The sequence below is a fragment of the Nyctereutes procyonoides genome, unplaced genomic scaffold (assembly GCF_905146905.1).
Source record: "Nyctereutes procyonoides isolate TBG_1078 unplaced genomic scaffold, NYPRO_anot_genome, whole genome shotgun sequence".
NCBI classification, from domain to species: Eukaryota; Metazoa; Chordata; class Mammalia; order Carnivora; family Canidae; genus Nyctereutes; species Nyctereutes procyonoides.
The window spans coordinates 830,734-841,378 of NW_026575131.1; the positions used below are offsets into that span (position 1 = coordinate 830,734).

The 10,645-nt window shown below is 45.2% G+C and overlaps 1 protein-coding gene and 1 pseudogene across 1 annotated transcript in view; one reads left to right on the plus strand and one right to left on the minus strand.

The window, feature by feature from the left end:
* TXNRD3 (thioredoxin reductase 3) overlaps positions 1–6,101 on the minus strand; it is a 49,853-nt gene extending 43,752 nt beyond the window's left edge. The window contains exons 1-2 of the mRNA XM_055343224.1: positions 6,097–6,101; positions 3,524–4,235 (exon numbers count right to left, since the gene is read on the minus strand). Of these exons, the coding sequence (XP_055199199.1) occupies positions 3,524–4,235; positions 6,097–6,101 (717 nt within the window). The remainder of the gene's footprint in view (positions 1–3,523; positions 4,236–6,096) is intronic.
* Positions 6,102–7,265: 1,164 nt separating this feature from the next.
* LOC129521600 (tRNA wybutosine-synthesizing protein 5-like) lies at positions 7,266–8,788 on the plus strand (annotated as a pseudogene).
* The last annotated feature ends 1,857 nt before the right edge of the window (positions 8,789–10,645 follow it).

Sequence of the window (10,645 nt, forward strand, 5' to 3'; positions counted from 1 at the left end):
CAATGTATCCCTCAAGGAACAACTTAAACAGTTTACCCGGAAATTTTCTGATCCCCCACAGAAGCAATTATCTTTGTCTCTCATTCCCATAGCCCTTGCCTTCTATAGGCACTTCTTCCAGGACAAGACAGCTAGTTGATTACTGCTCACTGGGCTATGTGTTCTTGGGAAGAAAGACAACAGTTTATTCATTTTCTTGTCCCCACAACACTGGGCCCCCATAACACTTATTGAGTGATATTAGTGGCCCAGTCAAGGTACAGAACTCTCAACTGGACTCTGTGCAGGTAGGACAGATGTGGAATATGGTGTTCAATTTGGGGTGATACATCTGGAAGGTTCAGTCAAGCTATTACACAATCAAATTAACGAAGTATCATGTGTGCATATAGATGATATGAGTACATAAAGTGGACTACTTGGCCAGACAAGGGAAAATACTAAAAGATCTGCCATCCAAGAAGCAGGATTCTTAACTCTACACACTGGAGTAACACTCAACTCCAAAACTGAGTAAATGTTTCAGAGAGACAAATTTTGCCTCAGTTTAAAATAAAAAATTCTAATAATTGGAGCTGTCCAATTATGTAATGGGGCTGAAACTAGTGGCCACATTATTGGAAGTATTGACAAAACACAGAGTGGAGGATCATTTGTTCTAAGATTTTCTGCATCAGCAAAGGTTTAACTAGAATGATCTAAGGCCATTTATTAATTCAGTGCACATTACATGCCTGACACTGTTCTAGGCTCCAGCAATATAGCAGTAGACAAGCACAGTCCTGATCTCTTGGCCCTTTTATAAGCTCCATAGGATAAAAGAAGGAGGAGGAGGAGGAAGGAGGAAGGAGAAGAAAGCAGCACCTGGAAATAGACCAATGCATATATAAGAACTGGATGGTTGATGAGTGAGCATTCACAGTAGCACAGAATGGATGGATTCTCCAACAAATGAAGCAGAGGTAACTAATGAGTTATAAAGAAAAAAAAAAAAAACTGGCTCCGCACTCACACCATCAGCATCAAGTACAGGTGGAATAAAGAAGGTGAGTGTGAAAAGCACAATCTAAAACTTTCAGGACTTAAAACAGGAGAGTATCTCCACAGAAACAGTTTCTTAAATGTGATGTAAAAAGCACAAGCTATCAAAGGAATAAATAAGTGACAGACTCAACTACATTAAACTTGGGATATATATATATATATATATATATATATATATCTCCAAGGATTAGTATACAAACTATACAAAGAACACCTACAAATCAGCACAAAAATAAAAATGTGATAGAGAAATAAGCAAAAGATGTGAACGTTTCATAGATGAGGAAAGCCAAAGGACCTATAAACACAAGAGAATATGTTCAACTTCCTCAGGGAAATGCAAAATTAAAGCCACAGTAAACTACTATTTCATAACTGCCAGAATGGCAATAATTAAATGTATCAACTGTTGGCAAGCAAGCAGAGCAAAAGGAACTGTTATGCACTGCCAGTGGGAGAGTAAATTGGTATAATCACTTGGAAAAAAGTCTTGGCATCACTTAGGTAATGTAGAAATCATGCATCCTCTATGGCCCAGCAATTCAGCTTCAAGAAATCTCCTCTAAGATAAGTGTTACTTACATGCACCGGAAGTTATGTGCAAGAAAAGGCACAGCTGTATTGTTTTCAAATACAAAATACTAGACACAGCACAACCAATAAACTGTGTTATGAGTCATCCTAGCGATTACAGGTATGAAAATTAACAAACCACAGCTACAGATACCAACGTGCGTGAATCTCTAAAACATAATTCAGGAGAAAAAATGCAAAATAATACATATGTATGATTCTACTTACATAAAGTACCAAAACAAGCCAAAAGAACAAAATATCATTTAAGGACATACATGTACCTGATAAAACTGTAAAGAAAAGCAAGGAATTTTGGATAGTGGTTAAACCTGGGGGGAGGGAGGAGTATGCAACATGAATATTAATAAGGGAAAACCTCACTAAAATGTAGCTGGGAGATTTAGCAGGGGTAGCTCTCATGCCCTATCATGCTCTTCAACTGCAAAACCCAACAAGGAAGAGAAGGTCCTTGCTCAGATACTACTTCACTACCCCAGCAGAAAGGAGAATGGCTTTCTCCTCCCCCAGGGAACAGCCCTGCCAACAAGGGACTGTCATAACACAGCCAGTGAAGAGCCATTACGCTGGGAGCTCCCAGTTTACTCCAATGGACTCTTTGTTTACAACAGCCCTCCCAACACCACCACCCACTTCCTCTATAAAACAGCATCCCTCTCTTCTGTTCAGCAGACATCCTATGGTTTTGCCTCTGGTTTTATAGTAGTTTGCTTGTCCTGGATTATAATTCTCTGCTATTCCTGAATAAACTCATTTTGCTGGTGAGATAATGGGCAGCTTTATTTTTCAAGGTTGTGGGAGACGCATCCAAGGTTTCCAAAATGCTGGTGTTTTATTATTCTTTAAGATGTATATGCATGACATACATGTTTTCTAAAACAATGTATAGGGCAATGTAAACTTGAAAATATGTCCGAAAAACACAGCCTATAATTTGACAAGCCTAACCAGATAAGGTTATGTTTTTGCATATTCCATGTATCGTTATTTCAACTTTCCATAATGTATAGTTCAAAATAGTGAAAGTCCCTATCATACAGATGGGCTCATCTTCCAAAGGTTCGTTTCTAACTGGGTTACTGTTTCCACTAAGAACGAATGTGTCTGTAAAAATAATGCTGTTCTCCCGGCTAGGCCCGCAGAGTCAAGGTAGTGTGCAAGACAGCTGAAATCACCCATCACTGGTGCCACCCTCACCCTTCCTTATGTCCATTTTACAAGATGGAGAAACCAGCGCTCCCGGGGGTCTGTAACCCCGTCAAGGTCGCTCAGTTGGGAAGTGGGATCTGAATCCCGTTCCAGTTTCCTCCCAAGTCGTGGCCTCTCCTCGCACCATCCTTCTTCTTCTTCTTCTTCTTTTTAGATTTTATTTATTTACTCATGAGAGACACAGAGAGAGGTAGAGACACAGGCAGGGGGAGAAGCAGGCTCCCTGCGGGGAGCCCGATGAGGGCCTCGATCCCGGTCTCCAGGATCACGCCCCGGGCTGCAGGCGGCGCTGAACCGCTGCGCCACCCGGGTGCCCCCCACACCAACCTTCTACCAGGCAAAGCCTTTCTGGAAATACCTTTGATCTCTCCAAATAAACTCCCCAAGAAGCCACTGTCCGGCTAACAGCCGGAAGGAGGACCCGGCGGTTAAGCCAAGGCCGAGGCCCCAGAACAAGTGCGGGGAGCTAGGAGGTGGGCAGCGGCGGGGCCGCCCGGGCAGCGGGGCCAGGCCGGGTTCCGGGTCACCCCTCCCGGACGCGGCCCCACCGCCGCGCGGGGGGGCTGGACCCGCCGCACCCGCGCCCCAGCGTCGAGGAGGGAGGAGCTCTCGGGCCGCCCCCCGCCCGCCCCCGCCCGCCCCCGCCCCGGCCCCCGGCCGGCCCCGCGCCGCCTACCCGCGTGCTGTGCGGGCAGTAGCTCTTGCTGAAGATCATCACTCGGTTGCCCTCGATAAGGCCCAGGAGGCGGCGCCGCAGCGCCTCGCGAGCCGCGGACGAGCGGCCGGCCCCGGGGGACCACAGGCGGGCCCGGCGGCCTGGCGGCGAAGACATCGGCGCGCCCCGGACGCTGCCCAGGCGGCGGTTGGGGCCTCCGCCCGCCTTCACTGGCCCCGGCGACGTGTGCGCACGCGGCGGCGGCGGCGGCGGCGGCGGCGGCGGCGGCGGCGGCGGCGGCGGCGGCGGCTGCGCCAGGGCCTCGGTGTCGCTCCCGGCCTGGCCGGGCCAGTCCAGGGACCGAGAGGCGGGCGGCAGCGCCGGGACCGGGCCTGGTGGGCGGAGCAGCAACACCCAACAGGCCCGGTACCCACCGCCAGGCGGCCGCTGCGCCGCGCGCGACGCCCCGCCCCCGAGATGAGACGCCCCTCCCCCAAGACGCCCGCCCCGCCCCCGAGACGAGACGCCCCACCCTCGCGACGCCCGCCCCGCCCCCGAGACGAGACGCCCCGCCCCCGAGACGCCCGCCCCGCCTCGTCCCCGAGACGCCCCGCCCCCGAGACGAGACGCCCCGCCCCCGAGACGCCCGCCCCGCCCCGTCCCCGAGACGCCCCGCCCCCGCGACCCCGGCCGTTCCTGGCCTCGGAGGGCGGAGGCTGGGGCGGTCGCCGCCCTTCGCAGGAAGGTGGGTGTGGACCTGCGTCCTTATTCTCCCTTCTGCGCACACGTCCTGGGAGGGAGGGAGCAGCCTCCATGAGGCGGCCCGGGACTGCCCCCTGCGGAGGACTGTCCATGCCTAGTGATCTCCACCAGCGCCCGCAGTGACCGCAGGTGTCTTAATCTTCCTTAAAGACTGAATAAATACAGATGCCTGGGTGGCTCAGCGGTTGAGCACCTGCCTTTGTTTGGCTCAGGGCGTGATCCTGGGGTCCTAGGAGGGAGTCCCACGTTGGGCTCCCCCCGGGAAGTCTGCCTCTCTCTGTGTGTCCCACATGAATAAATAAATGGAATCTTTTATAAAAGACTGAACGAATAAAGCCGTCTTTAGGAAAGATGGTTATTTATTTATTTTTACTTTAAGTTTCTTCTTTAATTCCAGTTACTCAATATACAGTGTTCTATTAGTTTCAGGTGTATGATATAGTGGTTCAACACTTCCATTAACCACCTTGTGAAAAAAAAAAAAAACTCCCTGTGTTCATCTATTTAGCCCATCCCCACACCTTTCCTCTGGGGGCTATCAGTGTGTTCCCTAAGGAGTCTGTTTCTTGGCTTGTCTCTCTCTCTTATTTTCCTTTGTTCATTTGTTGTGTTTCCTGGATTCCACGTATAAGTGAGATCATATGATATATGTCTCTCTGACTGACTTATTTCACTTAGCATTATATCCTCTGGGTCCATACATATTGTTGCAAATAGCCAGATTTCAGACTTTTCATGGCTGAATAATACTCTATTGTGTGTGTATACCACATCTTCTTTACCCATTCATCAATCAGTGGACACTGGCTGCTTCCATAGCTATCATAAATAATGCTGCTATAAACATAGGTGTGTATATATCCATTTGAATTAGTGTTTTTGTATTCTTTGGGTAGTGTGATTGCTGGATCATACATTATGATCTATTTTTAACTTTTTGAGGAACCTCCAAACTCTTTTCCGCAGTGGCTGCACCAGTTTGCATTTCCTTTTTTTAATTTCTTTTAAATTTATTTATTTATGATAGTCACAGAGAGAGAGAGAGGCAGAGACACAGGCAGAGGGAGAAGCAGGCTCCATGCACCGGGAGCCCGATGTGGGATTCGATCCCGGATCTCCAGGATCGCACCCTGGGCCAAAGGCAGGCGCCAAACTGCTGCGCCACTCAGGGATCCCCAGTTTGCATTTCCACCAACAGTGCACAAGGGTTGCTGTTTCTCCATATCCTCATTAATACCTGTTGTTTCTGTGTTGTTGATTTTAGCCATTAGGACAGGTGTGAGGTGATAGCTCATTGTGGTTTTGATTTGTGTTTCCCTCATGAAAAGTGATGATGAGCATCTTTTTTTTTTTAAGATTTTATTCATTTATTCATGAGAGACACAGAGGCAGAGACACAGGCAGAAGGAGAAGCAGGCTCCCTGTGGAGAGCGCAATTCAGGACTCGATCCCAGGACCCCAGGATCACGCCTCAACCACTGAGCCACCCAGGCGTCCCGCTGAACATCTTTTCATGTGTCTGTTGGCCAAGATGGGTATTTTTTTTTCCCTTTATATTTCACAACTAAATAAAAATACCATGTTTCCTATTGCAACACAGTTTTTTAAAAAGATGTTATTTCTTTATTTAGAGAGAGCACAAGCAGGGGTAGGGAGGGGCAGAGGGAGAGAATCTCGGGCAGACCCTGCACTGAGCTTGAGGCCCGATGCAGGGCTCAGTCCCACGACTCTGAGATCATGACTGAGCCAAAATCAAGAGTTGGATGCTCAACCAACTGAACCATCCAGGTGCCCCACAACACAGTTTTAAGGTAAGTTTCCTAGCTTGGTACCCCATAGTCCCTACTATGCAGAATTCTGGAGGCACCTCTGTACCAGAACAGGAATCCAGTATTTATCATTTGAGTGGGTGGAAGATCTCAGGGCTGAACTTGGTCACTGTGGCCTACAGCCCCATGCACTGCAATGAATGAATGAAACCTCAAAGAATGAATCCCAGCAGGCTTTCCTGGTCCCTGTCAGGTGTCGTCGCCCAACACTGCCTTGGCTCATGGTGCTTTGGCCGCAGTGGCTTTCTCCCTGGGCCTCAGGTATGTCAAATCCATTTCTGCCTTAGGGTCTTTGCATTTTCTGCCTCCTCAGCCTAGTGTGTTCTCCTCTCTCAGCCAATCTAGTTCCCTCTTGTCAACAGCCTTGGCTTAAATGGTAGCCTCATACAGAACATTTAGTGTCCATTGACAGTGAAGTAGCCTCCTGTATGCTCCATCACACTGTACATATTTCTAGTTCCTTCATTACATATTTGTTATTATTTGTGATTATATTCCATAGTTACAACCAGGAAACCGTACTCCTTTGTTGCCTGTGCCCCCTCCCCTGTCGCCACCACCAGCATGTAAGCTCCATAAGGAAAGGACCTCAGCACTCTAGCTCATGGCTCTATCCCCAGAGCCCATTGCTGCACTTTGCTTGCAGTAGACACATGAATGAATGAATGAATGAATGAATGAATGAATGAATGAATCAAGCATGTCACAAATTGCCAGTGCATATATGACCATCATTTGTTTCCCCTCTTGTCCCCGTGTAACAGGCTGGGCCTCAAATCCCTTTCCTTCCCTCCCTATTCATCCAGAGAGCCCTAAATCAGGGAGATGGGGCATAGACCACCCCACTCAGGGGCTGCCATGCCTCCTGCCCAGGAGCTGTGTAGCTATTTCACTCCTTTGCTCCCCAAGCATCTACTGAATATTTAGGGCTCTTCTCTGTGTTAGGGAATGAGGAAGTGGATGGCAATGTCTGTCCTCAGAACATTTTAGAGAAAGGTGTCAGAAATGGGGGGCACACATGGGGAAGTCATTCTAAAGAGAGGAATATACTTTAGCTGAATCCGGTGAACTGAAGAGTAGGTTGCCCAGACAATGAGTTGGAATAGGATCCAGACGGGGGAGGCAGGCCAACTGACACACGGAAGCAGGCACAGCCCAGGCTTTTTGGGGAAATGCTGGAGGATCCATACGTGGGCAGAGCTAAGGTGAAAATTCATGCTGATGAAGTGAGCAGGGACCAGATGGCTAAGACCCAGTTGCCTTACTGTTCCGAGACTCTCCGGGAAGAAAAGGAAAACAAAGAATGATTTCAGGCAGGAAACAGCTGGCTGCCCTGTCAGCCTGAGCAAAGATTAAAGTGTGGAGTATGGAAATTCATCAAGGGAAGCCTCACTACAATGGAGTGAGGAGGCCAGTAGGGGAGCTCCAGTGCCCAACCACTGGTATTCCATTGCAGACCCAACCAGGTATCATGCAAGTCCATTACTGCTTTAGCCACTACTTTAATATCCCAGCAGAAGAAAGAAAGGTTTTCCTCCTCCTGCCCCAACAGCAGCCAGACAGTGAGAAGCTGTCATAGCTCAGCCAGTGAAGAGCCATTAGCCTCAGCCCTCGCCTTTTGTTCTAGGGACTTGCCAATGGTTTTGTCTATAGCTTGATTATCCCAAACTGTAATTCTCTGCTATTCCCAAATAAGCCCATTTTTGCTGATAAAATAACTAGCAGTTTTATTTTTGAGGTCAACAAGAAAAGATGAGGAAGAAACAAAACACCAAGAGGGATATCTCTTTCTTCTTCCTATTTAATGTAAATTATTAGTGCCTTCTCTCTACCTCTTAATTTTGCTGTAATGTTGTCTGTTTTACTTATCTTTTTCAAAGAAAGTTTTAAATTGGTGAGAAACCATCGCCTGGCAGCATCTCCCAGTACCCCAGCTTGAGGGCGTTTTGCAGGATCAGTTTATGCAGCAGCTCTACCTGCAGAACTTTACCTTTTGATAAGTTGGTTCAGAGGGCAGCTGAAGAAAAGCATGAAGAATTCTTTATTTCAAAGAATGAGAAGTACTACTTACGGTCACTTGGAGAAGACCCTAGAAATGATGTTGCAGATATCAGAAAGCAGTTTCCTTTACTGGAAGGAGATATCAAGTTTCCAAAATTTTTCGGAGAGGAGCAATTCTTTTCCAGTGTTTTTCGAATTAGCTTGCCAGGATTACAGCTTTGGACCCACCATGATGTAATGGATAACTTCTTAATACAAGTGACAGGAAAAAAGCATGTTGTACTATTCAGTCCTTGAGATGCCCAGTCTTTATATTTATCAGGTACTAAATCAGAAGTCCTGGATATAGATAACCCAAACTTAGCTAAATATCCACTGTTTTCCAAGGCTAGAAGGTATGAATGTTCCCTTAAAGCTAGAGATGTATTATTCACTCCTGCTTTATGGTTCCATAACGTAATTTCTGAAGTTTGGAGTGAGAGTGAATGTCTTTTGGAAGCACCTTCCATCTGAATGCTATGATAAAACAGATACCTATGGAAACAAAGATCCTACAGCAGCATCAAGAGCTGCACAAATTTTGGACAGAGCTTTAAAAACACTGGCTGAATTACCAGAGGAATACAGGGACTTCTATGCACGGTGAATGGTCTTACACATTCAAGATAAAGCCTATAGCAAAAACTTGGAGTAAATAATGACATGAAGGCAATGAATATAAACTTTTAAGTACAAGTAAGTTCAAATATTGGATAAGTATAACATATAAATTATTTTTTAGAAGATTATTTCTTAAAATAGGAAGGAAATCTCAGACTTATGGATTAAATAAATAGGAGTTTGGTATTTATGGTTTCTATTTAAAAAAAAAGAAAGTTGGGATCCCTGGGTGGCTCAGTGGTTTGGTGCCTGCCTTTGGCCCGGGGCGCAATCCTGGGGTCCCGGGATTGAGTCCCGCGTCGGGCTCCCGGCATGGGGCCTGCTTCTCCCTCCTCCTGTGTCTCTGCTTCTTTCTCTCTCTCTATCACAAATAAAAATAAATAAATAAATCTTTAAAAAAATTTTTTTAATTTTATAAATTAAATTCACTTTTTTGTTTATTAATTCCCTGCTTTTACTTCTGTTTTATAGGAGTTCATTTTTCATTTTTTCCTATTCCTTAACTGATACATTTAATTCTTCTATTTCTCCCTTATTTCTTTTTTTAATTTTAACTTTGTTAAAATAATATATGCTTTTCCCCCACAAAAAAAAATTCAAGCAACACATAAAAGTAAAAAGAACAAAACAAAAATAAACGATAAGAATCATACCAAAGTAGGGATCCCTGGGTGGCGCAGCGGTTTGGCGCCTGCCTTTGGCCCAGGGCATGATCCTGGAGACCTGGGATCGAATCCCACGTCGGGCTCCCGGTGCATGGAGCCTGCTTCTCCCTCTGCCTATGTCTCTGCCTCTCTCTGTGTGACTATCATAAAAAAAAAAAAAGAATCATACCAAAGTAGAGTAAAAAAATTATTTGTAATGTGTCATGACCATCATTCCAGATATCTCTGTAAACACTTAAACACGTAGAAGTATATATAGAGAGATAATTTTTTAATGATTGTTATGTTAATTTTAAGGTAAAATGTAAACAAGAATTTTTTAAAAAGCTAAATTTTTTTTAGGAATTATTTTTTCAGATATTTCCAGAATTTTTTTTTCAGAGAAGGCATTAGTTTCTCAAAGATCCCTTTAAAGAAGAATGATCATGAACATACAGGTCATTAATTTCTAACAAGTTCCTACTTTCAACTGTATGTTTTTACTGACTGGTACGAAAAATGAAGAAATGGAAGCACTTACATTCTCTGCTACCTCTCTGCCTTCTTGCCCATGAAATCTATGAATGATATTATTTTTATGTTGTTGGGCTTTATGACATTTGTATTCTATGTGGTAGCTCTACCTCTCACAACTCAATCTTTTTTATTTAAGTGGATTTGATGTTAAGTATTGATCTTCTTGCCCTCTTTTCTGTATTCCTGAATTTTATTTTTTTATTTTTATTTTTATTTTTGTATTCCTGAATTTTAGAATTGTAATCACTTCTTCATTGTTGGTTTTGAATTATTCCAAGTAATTCTTTTTTTTCCAAAAAAGGATCATGGTTGCTGTCTGTCCTGAGTGTTTACATGCTAGAGAACGTCTGCCTGTTACCTACATCCATGAACAATTCAGCTAGCTCTAAAAGTCTTGAGCTTTCCTCCCCCCTAAACTTTGTAGATTTTTGCTATCTTCAGGAATGAAGTATGGTTGCAGAAAATTCTGAGAACAGCGGTTTCTTCCTTGTATAATGTATTAGTTCTTATTTCTTCAGAACAAACAACCCCCAAAACTGAGCAAGCGAAAGCAACATATACTTATTACCTCACAGTTTCTGTGGGTCAGAAATCTGGGAGCCGATCAGCTGGATGATTCTGGGTCAGGGTGTCTGTGAAGTTGCAATCCATCTATTGGCTGCAGCTGAAGAATCTGTTTATTCACTCATGCGGTTGTTGTCAAGATTCAT